This window comes from Acinonyx jubatus, chromosome E1, assembly GCF_027475565.1.
Source record: "Acinonyx jubatus isolate Ajub_Pintada_27869175 chromosome E1, VMU_Ajub_asm_v1.0, whole genome shotgun sequence".
Taxonomy (NCBI): Eukaryota; Metazoa; Chordata; class Mammalia; order Carnivora; family Felidae; genus Acinonyx; species Acinonyx jubatus.
Window position 1 is genome coordinate 6,501,945 of NC_069397.1, and position 21,302 is coordinate 6,523,246.

Here is a 21,302-nt window from a genome sequence, read left to right on the forward strand (position 1 = left end):
TGCTATCATGGTCAATGAGTTCGAGCCCAGTGGGGCTCTGTGCCGACAGCTCAGAGCCTGGAGCCTGTTTTGGATTCTGTGTCTCCCTCTCTCTCTGCCCCTCCCCTGCTTGTGCTCTGTCTCTCTCTGTCTCTCGAAAAATGAATAAACATTTAAAAAATGTTTTTTAAGTTGTCAAATGTATTGGCACAAAAATTCTTTTTTCAGAATTTTTTTTAAGTTTATTTATTTTGAGAGAGTGCGTGCAAGTAGGGGAGGGAAAGAAACAGAGGGAGAGAGAGAGAATCCCAAGCAGGCTCTGCACTGTCAGCACAGATCTCAATATGGGGCTCAAACTCAGGAACCTTGAGATCATGACCTGAGCCAAAGTCAGATGCTTAGCCAACTGAGCCACCCAGGTGACCCCCCCAAATTTTCTTAATGTTTATTGATTTTTGAGAGACCATGAGCAGGGGAAGGGCAGAGAGAGAGGGGGACAGAGGATCCAAAGCAGGCTCCGAGCTGTCAGCACAGAGTCCAACGTGGGGCTCGAACTCACGAACTGTGAGATAATGACCCGAGCTGAAGTCGGACGCTCAACCGACTAAGCCACCCAGGTGCCCCATCACAAAATCGTTAATGATATTCGCCTATTTTCCTTTTTAATCCTTTAGTATCCTTTTAGGTCTGTAGTTATAACCCATCTTTTTTATTCCTGATATTGGTAAAATTTATTCTTTCTCTCTTTTTTACGGATGAATCTAGCTAGGGGTTTTTCCAATTTCGTTGGTCTTTGCAAAGAATCAACTGTTGGCTTAGTTGATTTTCTATGTTCTTGTCTGATTTCTATTTTGCTGCTCTAATACTTCCTTCCTTTCAATTACCTTGAACGTTCTTTTCGCTTATTAGGTAGTATCTTAGGTCATTTATCTTAAATCTTCCTTCTTGTCTAACATAAGCACTTAAAACTCTTAAATTTCCCTCGAAGCACTGTGTTAGCTGTATCCCATAAATTGCATATTGTATACGTATCATCATTCAATTAAAAATGTTTCAGGGCGCCTGGGTGGCTCCGTCGGTTGAGCGTCTGACTTCAGCTCAGGTCACAATCTCACGGTCCGTGAGTTCGAGCCCTGCGTCAGGCTCTGTGCTGACCGCTCAGAGCCTGGAGCCTGTTTCCGATTCTGTGTCTCCCTCTCTCTCTGCCCCTCCCCCATTCATGCTCTGTCTCTCTCTGTCTCAAAAATAAATAAACATTAAAAAAAAATTTTTTTTTAAATAAAAAAAATGTTTCTAATTTCCCTTGTGATTTCTTCTTTGATCTACGAATTACTTAGAAGTATACTGCCAAATATTTTCCTAAGTAGCATATTGCTTTTTGATTTCTGACTAATTCCAATGTGATCAGAGAACATACTCTATATGAGTTTAATCTTTTAAAAAAGTTTATTGAGACTTGTTTTGTGGCCTAGTCTACCTTGGTGAATGTACCATGTGAACCTTAAAAGAATGTTAAATTTAGGGGCACCTGGGTGGCTCAGTGGGTTAAGCGACTGACTGTTGGTTTTGGCTCAGGTCGCGATCTTGCGGTTCATGGGTTCCAGCCCCGCATCGGACTCCACGCTGACAGTGCAGAGCCTGCTTGTAATCTCTCTCTCCCTCTCTCTCTGTCCCTCTCTCACTCTCTCTGTCTCTCTCTCAAAACAAACAGACAAACAAATAAATAAATAAATAAATTTTAAGTTATTGAACACCGTGCTCTATAAATACCAATTAAGTCAAGATGATTGATAATTGTTCAAATCCCAATGTCATCAGTGATTTTTTTAAAATCTATTCTATAAAATGTTGAGAGGGGGACCCTAAAATATCCTACTATGATTTTGAAATTGTCTATTTATCCCTCTAATAATGTCAGTTTTTACTTCATTTGAGGCTTTTATTAGATGCCTATCCATTTTTTTTAATGTTTTTTTTTTTTTTTTTTTTTGAGAGAGAGAGACAGAGTGTGAGTTGGGGAGGGGCAGAGAGAGAGAGGGAGACACAGAATCTGAAGCAGGCTCCAGGCTCTGAGCTGTCTGCACAGAGCCTGATGCGGGGTTGAACTCACGAACTGTGAGATCATGACCTGAGCTGAAGTCAGACACTTAACCGACTGAGCCACTCAGGTGCCCCTGATGCCTATCCATTTATAGTGGCTAGGTCTTCTGATGAATTGTCCCTTTTATGATTATAAAATGCCCCTTCTTTATCTCTGATAATACTCCTTGACTTGAAGTCTTTTTTTTATCTGATATTGATGTAGCCTGTGTATCATTTTTTTAAAATGTCTATTTATTTTGAGAGAGAGAGAGAGAGAGAGGGAGTGCGCATACAAGTGGGAGAGGGGCAGAGAGAGAGGGAGGAGAGAATCCCAAGCAGGCTCTATGCTGCCAGCACAGAGCCCAATGTGGGGCTCAGTCCCACTAACCATGAGATCAAGACATGAGCCAAAATCAGGAGTCAGATGTTTGACCCACTGAGCCACCCAGGCACCCCTAACCTGTCTGGCTTTCTTTTTTTTTTAATTGTTTTAACATTTATTATTATTGAGAGACAGCATGAGCATGGGAAGGGCAGAGAGAAGAAGAGACCCAGAATCTGAAGCAGGCTTCAGGCTCTGAGCTGTCAGCACAGAGCCTGATGCGGGGCTTGAACTCACAAACCACGATCCCGATGCAGGGCTCTAACTCACAAACTGTGAGATCATGACCTGAGCCAAAGTTGGATGCTTAACCTACTGAGCCACCCAGGTGGCCCTCTTTTTTCTTTTTTTAAATGTTTATTTACTCTTTTTTTTTTTTTTTTTTTGAGAGAGAGAGAGAGAGCGCGAGCACACTAGCAGGGCAGGGGCATAGAGAGGGAGACACAGAATCTGAAGCAGGCTTCAGGCTCCAAGCTGTCACACAGACACCAAAACGGGACTTGAACACATGAAACCAACCATGAGATCGTGACCTGAGCCAAAGTAAGACACTTAACCAACTGAGCCATCCAGGCGCCCCTCCTTAAGCATTTCTTGTAGCAAAATCTGCTGGCGACAAATGACCTTTCCCTTTACCTGAACACATCTTTATTTTACCTTCATTTCTAGAGGACATTTTCTCTTTGGAGTTGACATTTGTTTTCTGTTTTGCATTTTGTTTTTGTTTTATCTTCTGGCTTCCATAGTTTCTGATGAGAATCGGTGTTTCCCTTTATATAATGTGTTGGTTTTCCCTAGATACTTTTAAGATTTCCTCTTTCTTAGGTTTTCAGCCATTGGATTGTGATGTGTCTAAGTGTGGTTTTCTGTGAATATGGCTGGTGTGGGGTTTGTTGACTTTTTTGGAATCTGTGAATTTATGTCTTTCATGAAATTTGGGATGTTTGGGCTATTAGTTATTTCTCTGCACTCTTTCTGGGACTCTAATTAACTGATGTTAGATTTTTTGATATTGTTGCACAGATCCGTGGGGCTATCCGTATGTCCGTTTTTTTTCCATCATTTTTCTCTCTCTTCGTAAGTTTGGTCTATTTTCAAGTTTGCTGATTCATTCCTCTGATATTTATTCTTTTATTAATAAGCTCATCCATGGATTTATTATTATTAGAGTATATTTATATTTATTAGCATTTACTATTATTATTATTTAGAGTATAGATATCCTACCATTACGTTTTAATTTTTATTTGGTTTCTTTTTATGTGGCTATTTTGCTGCTGAGATATCCTGTCATTCCATTCATTTCAAGCATGTTTTCTTTTACTTCATTGAACATAGTTGAAAATAACTACTTTAAAGTACTTGTAGGATAATTCCAACATGTGGGTCGTCTCAAGGCTAGCATCAGCTAATGGTCTTTTCTATTTAAAATGAGTCACATTTTCCTGGTTCCTTGTATGTAAAGTAATTTTGGATTGTATTCTGGACGTTCTGTCTTGTATTACATAAACCCTTGAGTTCTTTCACAATCCTCTGGAGACTGGTGATTTCTTTCTGTTTGGTTTGAGCACAAAATTAACCCTGAATATTCGAACGTTAAGTCCTTTTTTGCCTATGTGCACAGAGGTTCAAGTTTCACTTTGATTTTAAACCTTTGCCGTGCTGCTTTGAGTCTGCCCCATGGAAACTTCATTAAAGGACCAGACTGAAACTTGTGAGGGTCCATACACATAGTCAGGGGATCCCTCCCTTTTCCAGCTCTCTCCCGTACATGGTGTCTTCCTCAATCTATGGTGGTCAGCCATGGTTGTCTGCTTTCCTTTCCCTGAGTCCTCGGGCCAGAAAGATGAGTAGGTTTTCTGTTAAGAGTTTTAGTTGCTTTTGACCTGCTACTTCATGACTCCAGGTCACTCTCAGTTGTCCCCCAAATAGGAAGCTCACCCCCATGGAAGTCACCTCTCCAAGTTTCAACTTCCCTCTATACCCTACATGATTTTGTTTCCTATTCAGAATCCCCAGGTGGTTATTTCTCATATTTTGTTCAGAGCTTACAGTATTTATTGGTGGGAGGATCGTTCCGAAGGAGGGCTTAAATAACAAAGTCTCGTATCGTTTTCATTTACCTGCAAAGTAACATAATTTTGTCTTCTTTATTGTCCAGTCCTAACTCCAAGTCAGATGAGGCTATTCAATGAAACACAGTCTAGCAACTGAAAGTAATTAAAACTAATTCAACAGCATCGATCTCTCTTGAAGAAGGTTGATGCTCTAATTCAAAACCATGACAGCACTTTAAAAAATCATGTTTCCCCATTATGCTGACATTCAGGAGATCTTGTGACTACATTTTCTCTGAAGCCATTTAGTAGTCTGAGATACTACATAGACTTGAAAGTCAGTCCACATAGCCTTCCTGTTTTTGCTTTTGTCTCCATTCTCATTTTCTCTTCCTCAAAGCAGTTCTCTCCTTCTCTCTTTTCATTACGTGTTGATTAGACCAGTCCCTCTTTTTTACAAACTTTTGCTCTTTCCTTATTCTGAGCCACTCAAACCCAGGAGCCAAGATGGTAAACTTAGAGTCTCCCTGAGAAAATGGACTCTCCGTGAGGGAGAGGCCAAGTGTCCAAAGGTAGAATTTTTCAGGGGGAGAGAGGGGAGGGCGGAGGAGAAAATCACAAGTGCTACACTCACAATTTTACATATAGTCTTTTTTTTTTTTTTTTTTTTTTTTTTTACTATTTACATGTATATTGTGTATGGTATATATAATCTATTTGCGCTATGAATAGCAACATAAATGTTTATAATACAAAGTTTGGACAGTTTACAGTGTTTTATTTCTTCTAAGCAAAGCATGACTCTAATAGCCTATCTTTGAAATTCCAAATGGATCCCAGATGCACATAATACCACTGTTTATTGATGAACTATTGTGTGCCAAGCACTCGGCTAAGCAACTTGCGTTTATTGTTTATCGGACTTTATAGCAACACCTTCAGGAACACATCGTTCCCATTTACAGATGAGGAAAGTGAGTATCAGAAAGGGTAAGCAGCTTGCCCAGGATTACCTGCCTTTTGAAGGCACTAGAGATGAGATTTGAACCCATGTGAGACCCCAAGGCCTCCGCTTTCTTCACGCTGGCTCCCTTTCGAAAGCACAGGCAAATTCCCAGCAGAACTGGGTGGTGTTTATCCCCCAAGTGGCTAATAAGGAGGAGAGAGTGAGCCTAGGGCTGTGAGAACAACATTCACTTCAAAGAGGACACGGGTGTTCCAGCCCTAGCTTGTCACAGACTTCCTGCAAATCCCTGCAACCCGCTTGGCATCTCTCAGTTTTTTCTTTCTCCACGTCTGCCACACAAACACAAACGTAGTTGACACAAACGTTCGAGACTGGTCTAAAAATGAAATGAGAAGAGCTGGGCAAAAATTATGATGTGAATATAAATGACTGTAATCACACGCAGCCCAACTTACAAACGAACACTTTGTTTTCTAAGTTTTGCAGTTACGACTTCAACAGAGAAGGACCCAGGAACAACTTGCTAACCAAGGCATAACACCACGTGAGTAGCCCTGTCTCTTGTTCGCTGACCTGTTACTATGGGGGCGTACAATTTGGGAGCTGGAAAGCACCTCAGAGGTCCTTGAACCTAAGCCCACACATGGGTCTCCCCAGATCCTCATAGATGCTATGTCTGCAGAAACTCCAGGCCTTGGATGCTTTGCCCCAGACGCTACTCACCTACAAGGGCTTCCCTTTAATGCTGTAGGTTGTACCTAAAATTCCAGTTGATGGGTTTGTTTTTAGAGTAAGTACAATTCCCTGTGGGCCCCCTTCACCCTTCTCTTCCTTTTAGAATAGGATGTAAATCACCACTCTTTCCAGAGGCATCCATCACTTATCCCTCTTCTCACCTCAGTTCTATTTGGGGTACCTGAGTCCGCAATTAATTGAATACCATCAAAGAAGGCTGAGAAGTAATGACACTCTAACATAAATGGTATAATATTGAATTACTGGCCATAAATTGGGTCAAAGAAGGAGGATTGTCATTATCTTTTTTAGTAGATAGATTTAAATTTTCCCACCAAGTAAGCAATTAAAGCCAACTCTTGATTATCTATAAAGAGACAGAAGACCTCCCTGAATGAATGAAGTCCCAGTTCAAGCCCCTTTAGGTCATGCTTTGTAACTTTCTTCCCCAACAAAAGTTAAAAATCAAAACCCATAATGACTCCCGCAGAAATCCAGACTAGTCGTGACTACGACTTCAGAGTTCAGCCTCTCACAAGCAGCCAGTTTGGCCTGGATAAAATGTCCTGCGGTCATAATACGGAGCCCTATGACCCAAGGTCTGCAAGTTTAAGTATAGTCTGTGCCTCTGAGGCAGATGAGAACTGAGAATTTTTCAAGCCTTTTCCTTTGTAATTCAAAAATTGCTCTTTGTTAATGGCTCAGCCCTACCGACAGTAAACCACAGGTGACCTTCCAGGAGAACACCTTTTTTTTTTTTTTTAGAGGTTTGCTAATGAGCACAAAAGAAACAGCTCACCCTGCAATTTAAAGCCCGCTCACACAAGATGTACAACCGAGTTGAGAACCCAGAGGGGCCACATCTGACTGGCCTCTTTCATCTGAGCCCACTAAAGAGAAGCACTAAAAACTCGGGAAAGCGCAAAAGTCTGCAGACTTCCGGGCAGATCACTACATTTTCACTCAAAGCTGATCAGACCAGTGTTTTGGGGAATCCTGCTACAAATGTGTAGGATCTGACGTGGTTATGCTTCATCTGGAAGAGTTATTCACTAAGAGTGGGTTGTGGACGAGCGTAGGTCCACCAGGATCCTCTCTCAGCGGGCCTCGATCTGTACGCATGCCCTCAGATATACGAGGAACACGTCTAGTTGGGTAGTATGAAAATAATCTATTCCCTCACTGGTGTTTCTTTTCCTTGATTCTGGAAAGGCACATGGGGTAGAGAGACCCAGTACATTTCAGTCTGCTTAAGCTGCTCACACCTTATTTATCTAAAGCTTGAGTCATGTGCTTAAATACTCTGAGCCTGAGCCTTGCAACTGGCATTTGGATAAGAATAAATTCATTTCCCCCTTTCTTTCTTTTTTTTTAAATTTTTTAAATGCTTATTTATTTTTGAGAGAGAGAGAGTGTGTGTGTGAGCAGGGAATGGGCAGAGAGAGAGAGAGAGAGAGAGAGAGAGGGAGAGATAGGGAGAGACAGAATCCGAAGCAGACTCCAGTCTCTGAGCTGTCAGCACAGAGCCTGACACAGGGCTCGAACTCACAAACTCTGAGATCATGACCTGAGCCGAAGTCGGACGCTTAACCGACTGAGCCACCCAGGTACCCCATCTTTTTTTTTTTTTGACGTTTATGGGATTAAATCTTTGGAAATCCGTAAGAAAAAAAAAACACCTAGGAAAGGTAGAAATGAACCCTATGATGCAATTTAAAATAATACCTCTATGTATGTTTTGTAAATTTAGTGTCCCTTTGTGGATGGAGTAGGGTTCAATGGCGATATGATATTTTGTTCTCTAGGATTTCCAGAACCAAATCATGTGCGTATTAAGGAAATACCACCTGACGGAAATTTTGCATCCTTAGTCCATTGAACCATTAAGATAATTACTGGGAGAAAGTCCTATGAGAACAAAATGATTTTTTTTTTTGTTTCTCATTCAGCAAAATGATAAAGGTTAATTAAATGTCATCCGGTTTCCATGGTCGTCAGCCGCCTCCCTCCAACTAGGCTTCCTAAGGGTATAGATTCTGCCGTGGAAAAAAATGTCAAACCCACAACAGGTGCACACGGCCAGCCCCACCCAACCCGGACAGACCTCGACTAAGCTCTTCTCAGGAAGTTAGACCCAAGACCTATCTTTCACTTGCTGAGAGGTTGGGGACGGAGATGGTTAGCCTTGTCAATCCAGTCAGAGATGAAACATGCCACCGAAATGCAGCACAGAGCAGCGTGTGTTTTCTCTGGCACCTAACGGTTCGTGTGTAAAGGCAACTGATCCCGGGAAGCAGAGAGGAGGCGACGGTCTCAGGGTCCTATCGATTCAATCAAAGTCAACAAATGTCGTTGTGAACCAGACTTAGTGCAGGGTAGTGTGCTGGGCCCTGTAGGGACAACGATGAACAAGACAGTCCCTTGAACAGACTCAAAATTCTAGGGGGATTGGTGGTAGGAAACTCACAGAAGTAGAATTCAGGGTGGGGTTTTTTACATAATTATCTGATATAATCTCATTGTATCCATAACATTTGAAATAACTGCAATCCTCCTCCCCCCCCCCCACCAAGTCTTAAAACTTGTCATAAATCACCTACATTGAAGGCTGATGGCCAAGCAAACTATTCACTGTCCCTACATCATTACTATATAGCGTCACTGTTCTTAACTGGTCGACAGAAACACCTGCTATCCTTGTCTTAAGTTTTAGATTAAATCTCAATGCCACTCCTATGGTGACAACTGAGGGCAGAACCTATACATCCTGGTCCCTGCGAAGAGCTCTTTCTCCAAATATGCAAAAGGAATTGCTTGAACTTTAAAAGCACCTACTTACGCTCCTCTCTTCAAGCATTTTTGTGGCCGAAAGATTCAGTCGGGATGTGGGAAAATGAAAAATACGTGTGTGCGAACATGCCAAGGGAAACCCAGTGGTTCTCACAAAATGGCGTCAGGTTTTACATCATCACCTATGCCTCACCATGACCAAGAGTGAAGGACAAATTTCACCGCATTCGCCCCATGGCAGGTCTCGCCTCAGCTGCACATGACGTTGCTGATGAAATTCTAAGGTTTCTCCCCCTACTGACTCCGATGAACTGAGCCGCGTGTAACTTTCCGTTCCGTTGACTAGTGACACTGGTCCAAATGAATTGAATTTAACTCCTTCCTTCTTCTTGGGCACATATCCTGCAGGTTTTGTTGCTGAGAAACAGTCTACAGCACCCAGGGACACATTCATCTTTATATAACCCCCCTGAATCACTTCTCTTAAGCTTTTACTTATTCCTTTTGTCCGTTATGGGTCTGGGGATTTTCCCCTTCAGATGCTTTGAATGAACGGAAACCCCTTGTTCCTTGAATTTAGTCAACAAGGGCAGAATTCCGAGGCCAGCACGGAACTGCTAAGACAACTTTCAGCAGTGGGAAGAGGCTCTCAGACCAGGGAGCAGGGCGCAGGCCAGATTCTAAGATTGCTTTCACGTTTAAAATGCCATTGTAGAATTCACGTTTTCAAAATAGTCGTAAAATCTCCGTGAAATACCCTCTCCAAAATCCCACCTCTGAACCTCCAAATGGAGATTTCACGTTGTCTCCTTTGCCACCACCAACCAGGATTCAATTTTTTTTTCTTTTAATGTTTCTTTAATTTTGAGAGACAGACAGACAGACAGACAGAGACAGCACTAGCAGGGGAGGGACAGAGAGACAGAGGGAGACACAGAATCTGAAGCAGGCTCCAGGCTCTGAGTTAATCAGCACAGAGCCTGACGCCCAACTGACTGAGCCACCCAGGTGCCGCACCACCAACCAGGATTCAAAGGGAGCACCTTGATGCCCCACCCTTTTGGGGGTCAAGCCTGCAAAAGACATCTACCTTCTCTGTTTTCTCCCAGCTTTATGACAGAGCCAACCTCCTCCCCTGTGGACCTGTGGGGCTTGGATCTGTTCACCATTTCTCCTGCAGATTTTCTCCATCACCATTCTTTTCCTGGGGCATCACTCTCCTGGGTGGAGTCTTAACACCACCTTATTCCAACCACTTGGGAAGCCTCAGTGCAGAAGGGTGATGAGCTCTGTGGAGTAGGTGTGATGAATGATCACGGCAGCTCAGTAGTATTTTGACCATCTGCTGTGAGGAGGTCCCTGTGGAGCACAGAGGACTCAGACGTGAGTTCTGTTTCAGATGCTTACTGTCTGGAAGGGGCCCCAGATCACCCCTGCTTGGTTGTTTAGAGTAGCGATATCAGACGACCATGCACCGCTGCGTGGGACTGAATATCTTCGAGGACGGAAGGAAAGAACTACTTTCTCCTTCCCTCTCCCTCTGCTAGTAAAGCGGGGCTAATCTGTAAGAACCCAGGCGGGAGAGGAGGGAACAAGTAGCCCATTCTCCCGGAATACAGAGCTGAAGAGAACCACATACACGGGTGGCCCCGAGTGGCTGCGGCATCTCCACGGAAAGTCCGAGAAAGCCACCGCCGGCCAGGATGAAATGTCTGGGCAGCTTGGGTCCATGACCTGATCATTGTAAATGGATTTAAAGATACGATGAGCTGTCTATGAACGGTGCTGCCTTTATTTGTTTTGCAGACTAAATTCCGGCCACAGCAGCCTCATACTTACCGCAAAGCCCTGGTAAATCCCTGAGTTCTGTGGTGCCTTTCCTGAATAGCAGTGAGAATGACTGGGGCAACTCCTGTACCCCCACCACATGCAGCTTCTTGGTAGTTCTGAGAAGTTGCCTGGGCAAAGTGTGTCTTCCTCTTCTCAGTGCATCCTTCTGACTTGGCTTCTCCCTACGTCACCCCAGCACACACTGTTGGCTGTTTCGGCAGAACACGGCACGAGGGTTTTAATCTGTCTGCCTCTTCTCTCCTTTCTAACATGTCAAATTCAGAGTCAGGAAAAGGCACTGTGGATTTTCCTGGCAAGCCCATACAGGGTGGGGGGGGGGGGGGCGGTGGTCAACAACCCTTAATGTTTTCTTTCCCCTCCCATTTTCTGGTTCCTTGTTCCTCGGAAACCAGTAAGCCGGTGATGACAGGCGTCCTTTGAATTTGTCTTCACAGTCGTCTTCTGAGAAATCCCCAAAGTATTCACGCATGTTGCATTCAACTGCCTCAAGCGTGTGGCCAGGTCTTAAATGTAACGAAGCTACATTTTCAGACTCCTGAGACTGTCCTTTGATACCAAATGGGCAGCGCATTGCCAATCTAAAGAGGGAATGTCATTTCCAAAGCATGACCACTTACGCAGAGCACGTATCTCGGGAAGACAGCCACTCACGATGCGCTTTGTCTTTAAAAGTGAGGCAAACAGAAGCATTTCTAAGCCCATTTTACAGGTGGGGGACAGAGCAGGAAGACTCCCAGACGTGTTTGAGGAGACTAAGCAAGGATGGAGCCCGGAAGGGTAGTTCCCAAATTTTCGGTCACCCAAAACGACTTTAGTTATACTCCACGCTGCCATGGATCCTGTGTTTCAAATTGTTTTGTCTTCGCCCGCCCCCCACGCCCAAAGAACCCTAAATTTGTAAATTATGAATCCGTCTGGTTTTGATGAATTGATGGCATTTAAACTGAACAGCTGGTCTTTGGGGAGAACAGCCATCTCAAAAGCATGCCGTTAGGACCCTAGGTAGCAACACTGAAAAGTGACAGTTCCATCAGCCCCAATTGGCCTTTCTCTGGGCACCCATACCCCTCTTCTTCAGCTACTTGAAATCCTGAAAATCGGTCCTAGAAATTCGTCACTCCCTGGTTGGACTCCCATGTTCCCAAAGACCCTAGATCAGGAGACACTGGCCTTACAAACTCCAGAGCCAAGGTTCTCAAACTTGTACGTCACCATCGGCAAGGAGGGCTCATTAAAACACGAATCCCTGGGGTCCACCCCTAAGGTTCTGATTTGGTGGGTCTGGGTGGGGCCTGAGAATTGGCATTTCTTCAGCCCATCCAGGGGCCACACGCTGAGAACCACTGTTCCATCTGGTGTCCCAGGACACCAGCCCTTTGAGGCTGCATTTTCGTCCTCCTCTGGAACACTGAGGAGCTGGGTTCTGTCCTGCAAGCCTGGGAGGGGGCGACCCCATGAGCTGCTGTCAACATCAGGCCCCCCACCTTGTACTGGAGAGCCAGCCCCTTCCCTTAGCTGATTCCCCAGGGGCCCCACGACCTGCATTCTCCTTTTCCTGGACTCCTGTAGAGTCCAGAGCCGGGGACAGCAGGGGGCCTGGCCTTTCTTAGGACCTTTTTTTCTGAGCTTTAGTAAGCAAATGTTTATATACACAGCTGACCCAAATTAGCTGGAGCCACAGGACCGAAATAGGAATAGCCCGTAACCAAACTCCAAGGCGAAAACATGAATTCCCTTGTGAGAAGTGATTAATCTTCCTCCAGGGAGAACGAGTTAGCTATGCGGCTGACTGAATTTACAACCGTATTCTTATTTGAAATCACATTGACTTATTAGTTTTTTTTTTTTTTTAATTTAGAAATCCAAATTCCTTTTCAATCTTAAATGTCAATGTCCCTGTAAAACAAAATTTTGCCATTTGATATTCCCAGGGCTGGCAGCAAGAGGTCCTTTATTTATTTTCCAAAGAGTCGACTTGGGGGGTTGTGATATGGTTTTCTCTGGCCCTCAGGGGAAATGGCTAAAATGCACATTCTCTCGAGTCACAGAAAAAAGCAAATGTCAATCACAGGACCGTGACAGGACAGTTTTCCATGGTGTGACCTCAAGCCAGTACCCCACATAACATCTCTGAAGCCCTGAGGGGAAGAGCGTGTGGTAAAATGCAGTGTAGGGACCTCTTTGGCTTTCTTCCCAAGCCCTTGCCAAGTGGACATAGCATCTCCCACCCTGTGATAGAAGGTTCCAGAAGACCTTTCAGTTCCTGGCATCAGAGACCCGGACTGTGCAGATCATTTCACGGGGGGAGTTGTTAACACCAAGAAGTGATGAATTACAGCTCTCACTCCAAAGCTAAGATACAGGAAATGCAGTGTTTCTTAGAACATTCAATAAGCTATGCTAATAGAAATTGAAGAGCCTTGGGAGCAAGAGAACCAGATAAATTCCTCCGAATTCCTAAGCCCAATTAAAACCAATCGAGTTTGGAATGTAAGTGGTATCTCAGGATAGATTCATACTGTTCCCTTAAGAGCTGCTGCTTAAGGAGAAGGATGTGTTCATTCTTTTTAACCACTTAGTACAGCCACACAAAGATCATTTCCTTTCTGGATTAGAGAAGTGACTAGGCCAACATCGATATGTAATGCCTAGATGACTGCCAGGCTATAGGGCGGAGGTGAAGACCTATCCATTGAGATCGTACAGATTCACCAGGGCCTCCCCCCCCGGACTTCAAGCAGACTTGCAAGATCCGGTTACCTGGGGAAACAGGAGTTGTTTTCAGAACTCCATCAAGGTAAATTGCAACTATGATCAAATGTAGGAAAAGATGAGCCTCCTTTCAAAGGATGGCAAATAGACCTGAATCAGAGGCAATGCACGAGCGATGTGGTTGAACAGCACGTTTCTCCAGATGATTTCCCAGAGTTACTGAGTGGGGACAAATGGGGGGGGGGGAGTCATGTGAAATGGCAGAGTTTGCAAAGAAGCCCATTTTAAGAGTGAAAGCAGCAAAGAGAAACTGGTGTTAGATCATTGGGAAATGTGATATTTAAGCAACGTATTCTGTTACTTTTCCTATAAGAAGGGAAGCATCTGAATCTCTGCTCAAAGTGAGGAGGGTGCTCTTGTCCAGTATTCTTAGCCAGCTGGGGCGATTCAGCATGTTCCTTTGGTCAACATTGTTAATGTCCAGGTGAGGCAGGGAGACTGAGAGGGAGCGTGCCTTAGTGGCTTCCCAAGCAGTGCCCTCCATAGACGATAACGGGGTTGACCAGTTGCCAGGACTGCAGTGCCATTTGTTTGATGTCCAGAGAGCCCTCCTGAACATGTTGCTCAAATTTAGCATGACCTTAAAGACCAAACAAGGCATCACACACACACACACAGACCCAATCCGGCCAGAAACCCAATTTTTTAAGCTGGCCAAAGCTTGGAAGAAGATTTCATTGCCTGCCACTTAAGAGTGGACATCTGCGGGAGCAGTATTAGAAATCCGGATCATGCGATTCATTGGCTTGCCCAGACTTAACAGTTCAGAAAAGTACTCAGTGTGGTTCTGTAACCACTGACCAAGCTCCTCGCTTGTTACAAACAGTGGTTGCGTGCGGCTCCTTATCAATTGTTTCTGGGGATCGGGAAAGCTCCTTAAAAATGCGGAGTTTTGCTGAATGATGTTCTACTTCTTTGCTAAGTCAAAAGACAGTCCCCATCACGGTGGAGAGCTGCTTTCAAATCGTGAGCAGGAGCAAGAGGGAGGAATGGAAGCAGCATCGGGCCCAGGCTGCCATGTGCTTTGCCTGACCGGTGCCTGTGTCTCCTGGGTGTTAATATTTTGACATATTTTGTTACTTTGGCGTATTTTGTTGATACGCCTTGAAAGAAGTGAGGTCGTCAGAGGACCTAGGCTCTTAGCTCTAACTGTGTGACCCTGGGTAAGTCATCCGATTTCTGTGGACTTCTATTGCCCCATTTGTTCAGGGTGAGAGTTTATTTCATTATCTCCAGGGTCCCTTCCAGCCCTCAAAGTCTGATTCTGTGCTTCTCACTCAGCACCCTCAGTTGCATGTTCCTGTCCAACCAGTCACCGACCTTATCCACAGTACGTGTCCCTTCCTACGGGTTGGGATGCACCTGCCATGGTCCGCAGCCTCTACCCAGACGTTTGCACTCAAGGGCAGAGCAAAATCAAAGAGGGCGTTAGTCACCCCATCCACCCCTCTCCCTCACTCTGGAGCATCTCTTCTGTGCCTAGTCTTCCACAGGCCCCCGTGTTTCCTCAGGACCTCGAATGCTCTGTCTCCCCCACCTCTCTTTCTATTGCACATCCTGCCTTTGCTGCTCCTCCTGTCTTCGGCCTCGGTTCCACCTGCCTCTGTATCCTGTGGCTTCCGGGAAGCTGGTATCCTCCAGTCCTCTCCTCTCCGATCGCTTATGGCCTAATAAAGGCGCTCACGCCCATACTGTGCACAGCTCCGCAAGCACACCGGCAGATACTATTTTGCTGCTTGGTGTCCTCAGCCCGCCTCTGCTCACGTCTCTGTCTTTCTGTTGCAGCACTGAAAAGCCCAACTGAATTCCATGAGCAAAGAAAACATTTGGATAGTGACAAGGTAATTTTTTGGCAAGCTGCCCTTCTTTCTGAACTTAGACTCCAGGGTATAGATCTCTGAGTGCTGAGCTTTGGCTCAAGCAGGTAGAATTTCCACAGTAAACTTAATACGCGCCCTGCCCCACATACACACACACACATGCTGTAGGGGACCTTACTCCTGTGTACCCAAGACTGGAAATGTGATCAACCACATTTAGCTTTGAAACTATTTGTTACCTTAAAAAAAGTCTCCAAAAAAACCCAAAAACAAAAACACGTCTCCAGTCTTTCTGATGTTGGGAAGATCATTGCAAGGATGCTGTAGACGTCAGGTTTCCAAAAGCCTTTTATAGTCCTTTCTAACAATCGGATTTTTAAAAATCCAATTCAGTGATAAGATACAGGCTGTGCGTACAGAGATGACCTACAGCGACTTCAAGGCAAAAGGCATTGAGTTTATTTCTCTTTCTTTCTGGTTTTTTTTTTTGTTGTTGTTTGTTTCTTTTGGTTTTCTTTTTAACATTCAGGAGGGGGCATATTTGGCCCATATGTTGCACCTTCATAGCAGATCTCTGCAAACTGAACTTATCGGTAATACAATAAATACTATTTAGCCGGCATCAGCCCCGTATGAGAAGGAAACGCAGGGAGGTGGAGGGGCGGGGGGGCGTGCCTTTGTCCTGGGATTTCTTTGTCCACCTATCCTAGCCTCACAGCTACTTTGTGGGTGGAGAAAGGAGCAGAGCTCTGTACCTCTTTAAAGTTGTGCAGGAGAGGCTGTGGTCTCTGTTCCCTGGAAAACAGCTATCTTTGATCAGAACTGGAGTGATCTCTAGATCCCTCTCAGGGGGCAAATAGGAGATCCAATAGAGTGGCATAAAAACCCAGAACTGGAAATCAGGGCCTGAGGTCCGGGTGTGCCCTGCCAGAGTCCACACTGTCCCCACAGACAACTCCATCGAGAAGACTGTGGGACTCAGTAAATTATCTCTGGGCATCCTTCTAACTCACCGTGCTTCTGAATGGCAGCCTTTACATTTCCATGGGTCCTAAGAGAGAGGGCATACATTGTCATGTTACACTGGATGGACTCAGACTACATTTCGTCTCTAACCATAGTCAGTTTTGTGGCTGTTTTAAGAGTCCCTGGAATAGAATGGACTATAACACAGGCAGCTTAGTATCATCTGAGCTTTATTATTATTTTATTAACACATACCTGCCCGGCCTTTGAGGGTGGACCCAGGCTTCTTACCTCTTCACTGAATTTTTCCATCCTGAAATGACCAGAGAGGCTTTTGTAAATCTTCCCGCATCAAAATGGAGGAGACTGGGGAGATTTGCAGGTTCTGAGGAATGCCTTCCCCTTTCGAGAGAAATCGGGGTTCTTTGCAAGCCCCAAACTAGGCAGTTCGGCTGTCTGAGGTCCACAGTGGAACTTGTTCTTTGTTTGTGCTTGCAGACTGAAGACGCGCTGAAGCACAAGGTCAGAAACAGGCCTGACTGCGCGGACGGGGTTAATATGCACGTACTTCAAGGTGAGGCTGCACCCAAGCATTAACCCGGATGCCATCGAATGGTGGGCCATTGTGCCAGAGTCCTTTTCTTTATATGTTTGTGAAGCCCTCTTAGAAAGCGTCCCCCGATCTTCCAGAGTGGTCATTTGAGTTGTTTTAGGGCCACTTAGATGGTCTGATCAGGAAGGTATAGGCTGGGCTCCAATCTCCACTGTGCCATCTCTGAGCCTGTCTCTCCCTGCCATGTACCAGACTCCTCTAAAGAATGCCCGCCCTTTAGCCAGTAACAAATCTCTAGCATGTTAACTAGACGTGCCTATCCACTAGACTGGATATATACAGTGATGCTTATTCAGGGATTACTTTAGATGTTGGAACATCGAAAACAGGGAAATGTCCAACTCTAGGGGATTGGCTGAATTAATTCTGCATCATCCATGTGATTGAATACCTTGCAGCCACTGCAAACGAGGGTTTCACAGAAAAATGATTTAATGAGAGAGGTCTTCCAAGATGATGTTGAGTGAAAGAGACCAGAAAACAAAACTGTATGGTCAGGTTCAGGGATGAAAACACATATGGTCAGGTTCAGGGATGAAAAAACATACGTAAATGGTATTTACAGTTCGAAGCTGTGATTAAAACAACAACAACAAAACAAACAAACAAACAAACAAAAAAAACAGCCCTGGAGCACTTGGCTGGCTCAGTCAGGGGAGCGTTTGACTCTTGATCTCAGGGTTGTGAGTTCGAGCCCCACTATGGGTGTAAAACAAAAACATAGCCCTAATAATAAGTATAAATAGTTAAGGAAGACATCCACCTATTAAAAACAGAGTTTCTCAGTGCTTCCACTCTCTTTTATATACCTTTTTTTTTAGCATTCTCCATACTTAGGGAGGACAAGTACATAATAATACTATAATAAAAAAAGCATGAGAAATGTTACTTGCTACATCATCATGGTCTTGTCTTTTTTTTATTTTTTAATGTTTCATTTATTTTTGAGAGAGAGACAGGTAGAGTATGAGCAGGGGAGGGGCAGAGAAAGAGGGAGACACAGAATCTGAAGCAGGCTCCAGGCTCTGAGCTGTCAGCACAGAGCCTGATGTGGGGCTCAAACCCACGAACCGCAAGATCATGACCTGAACCAAAGTTAGAAGTTTAACCAGCTGAGCCACCCAGGCACCCCTCTTTATTTTTTAGAGTAGGCTCCAACATGAGGCCTGAACTCGCGACCCCAAAATCAAGATCTGAGCTAAGATGAAGAGTCAGACACCTAACCGACTAAGCCACCCAGATGCCCCAAACTCATCACAGGCTTCAATTAAACGAAACTGTGAGCTGTCCTGGCCCCCAGTTCAGTTGCATGTCCTTGATGGTTCCCATGTGATCCTCTCAGAAATTGAGGATTAACGGCCTAGAGCACCAAGGATCTGCTGGGGTACAAAATGATCCCTCCTTCCCAAGGCTCATGGTCTAGTTCTAGTAGCAGTAGTAGAAGATCAAGGGCCATGGCCATGAGTGCTAGAAGCAGTCACAGCAAAAGAGGCAGGTAAGAACAGAGGAAGTAGAGAGGCTTTGTGCTGAGACCCAAAGAGTAGGCGGCTGCTGGTAGGGAGAAAGTAGGAAGCACTCCAGGGCAAGGAAACTAAGCAGAGGTACAAAGGTGAACCCACTAAGACATGCAGGACAGAAGGGGGAGGACCGGGGTCGCTGGAACAGTCGTTTGGGAATGGAGAATCTCCACTCACATAACAGCCAGACTGACAGACAGAAGAACATCATTCAGGGGGATGCGAGAGAGGAGTGTTTTCTGAAGATTAATCCTGCATTGATGTGTAGGACCAATCAGAAAGATCCCTGAGGCAGGGTATCCAGTGAGAAGTCCTTGCCATGACCTAAGGAAGGATTAGGGGATGTTTTGGAGAGGACTGAGGCTCGAGTGCACCTGTTCTTTGGTTTGGAGTACTGATGTAGTCTCTACCTTGCATCAGGTGCATTGAAGATGTGGCTTCTAGACAAGATCTGACCTGTTAACAACCATACAGCGTCCCTAGACTGCTCCTGGATGGAGATTTCTAGATCAGCCACCAGACACTAGGCCTGGGTTAGTAGGTTGATAATAACAGAACAATAGGGCTGGAAGGCTGGTCTGTTAATATCTGCCCTTTGAAAACTGCAGAGTTGAGAGGAAAGGTACAAATTTTTATGGCCTCTTAACAGTTCTACCTTACAGCAATGACCAGTTGACTAAATTCTCCTCCAAGTTCTTACACAGAAATAAGTTGGGGACTAACCAAAAGAGGAATATAGGGTGATTTAGGTCTTCTTGGTGACCTTTGTCACCCTCAGATGATGAGAAACTGCCTGTTGGATAAATTCAGTGTTAAAGATCCCCGTTTAATTAAGTAACTGTTTCAAAGGGACTTTTTTTTCCTTTGACAATTGACTTTGACATTTGAATCAGGTAGTATCACAACATCACCAAATCTAAACCCCTTAAGAAGTCCTACTACTGCAAGTAATTACATTACTAGGTAATATTTGCTTCTGGATTATCCTGTGCCAGGCAATATAGAGACAGGATGTGCATTCAAGTGCTGCAGCTTAGGGTCAGCAAGCAATGTAGATCCCATGGATTGCCTGTTCACAGAATCACCAAATCGCACATTTTTTTTTTAAAGAATTGTCGCCAAATGCATTTCTCTAACTCTTCTGTGCCTCTCTATTTGCTTTTATTTGGAAGAATCTAGTCTTTGCTGCTAATCCGTGTGAAGTGATGATGATTGCACTGGAAAATTATTAGAGCCCAACGTGGCTCAAAGTTTCACTTACAAAAGCAAAACCTGCAAAACAGAAACAATGTCGCATTCTAGAACAGATTCTTTGTGCTTCAACCCCTTAGCCTCCACTACAGAGAGGTCCATCCCAACTGCTCAGATGAAGCTGAAGAGAGCCCGACTTGCGGATGATCTCAACGAAAAGATTGCTCTCCGGCCAGGGCCACTGGAGTTGGTGGAGAAGAACATACTGCCCGTGGACTCTGCTGTGAAAGAGGCCATAAAAGGTACTTAGAACCCATGGCATGCTTCTCTTGTGTGCTCTGAGATCTGAGGGCAGCCAAGGCTCTGACCTGCCTAGGGCCCTGGGGGCAGGGCCTCTCACTAGACAAGAGTCATGCCAGGGGTTGCTGTCCCAGAGTGGTCTCCAAAACCAGAGGTCCTAGGAGTGAGGATGAGATTCCCACCCACTCACCCTACAAAGGTCAGGTTGACAGCAATCAGTGTTGTCCTAGTCGAGCAGGTGGAGAACCTGAATTGATGGAACTCTCCCAACCTCTCCCCTGCAAGGTTCTATCACTTAGGAGTCACAGCCCCCTATAGCCCTCCTCTTCTAGAGGGAAGAAGACTGGTAGAGCAGAAAGGACACTGGACTGGAATCAAAAGACCTGAACTCTAAGCCCTGTTTGTTGTGCGTTGGGGCTTCCCCAGGTCCCTTCGCCTCTCTGAGATGCTGATAATGACACCAGCCTAGCCCAACTCAGAGGCTCTCAGGAGTGACGTTCAGATTATAGACATGTGTGAAAATTCTTTGTAACAATCCTCATGGGGGCCCCAGGGATGAAGAAGTACAAATACTTACAGAGGGAACACAAACATTCATTCTTTCATAAGCTCTATAAAATCGTTGAGACCAAGTAGATGCAAACAGCCCAAGTGCACTGGGAAAACGGTGGTAGAGGAGAGAAAGGGGAACTCAGCATTCCCATAGGTGAACTTGATTTTTCTTCCAGTGATGACCACCAGGAGCTCTAAGGATTATTGATGTTTAATAAGCAACACACATTTAAGCGTTTCAACCCACTGTCAAAAGGTGTTTGTGAAGATATTTTATCAAGCACTTAAGTTCAATGTTAAACCTGTCATCGGACGTATTATCCCCCATTCTAAAATCTTGCTGTCACCCAACCATTCAAAAGCCATGTGATTTTTGGGTTTGGAACCTGTCAATATGAAAATCTCTGCTCTGGGAGAGATGACATGGTGACCCATCAGCGCCCACCTACCGTTCCATTGTGACGTTCTCTCTTTACTCTCTCCTTCCACACTGAATATCCCATGCCTTTGAACTTGGACTAGCCAAGACCACCCACCTGGGTGCTATGTCTGTCTCTACTCTGATAAGATCTAGGACAGGAAAAAGATCTCCATGGGGCATCTCCTCATTTCTTAACATTTTCTATTCCATACATTTAAATCTATCATCAACTTTATGTGATAAGGGGAAAGATCTCAATTTGCAGTTTTGGGTTTTTGGTGAGATTCTATTTTTCCATGTGATTTCG

The 21,302-nt window shown here is 44.7% G+C and overlaps 1 protein-coding gene across 5 annotated transcripts in view; it reads left to right on the top strand.

Moving 5' to 3' along the window:
- MYOCD (myocardin) overlaps nucleotides 1–21,302 on the top strand; it is a 111,824-nt gene that overhangs the window by 36,150 nt on the left and 54,372 nt on the right. For 2 of the 5 annotated variants that reach the window (XM_027047239.2, XM_027047237.2), the window contains exons 2-5: nucleotides 5,946–6,011; nucleotides 15,401–15,456; nucleotides 16,900–16,975; nucleotides 19,863–20,024. In XM_027047239.2, coding sequence (XP_026903040.1) covers nucleotides 5,946–6,011; nucleotides 15,401–15,456; nucleotides 16,900–16,975; nucleotides 19,863–20,024 — 360 coding nt within the window. Of the gene's footprint in view, nucleotides 1–5,945; nucleotides 6,012–10,798; nucleotides 10,960–15,400; nucleotides 15,457–16,899; nucleotides 16,976–19,862; nucleotides 20,025–21,302 lie in introns of all 5 variants that reach the window. The other 3 variants (XM_053211493.1, XM_027047241.2, XM_053211494.1) reach the window with 3 other exon arrangements.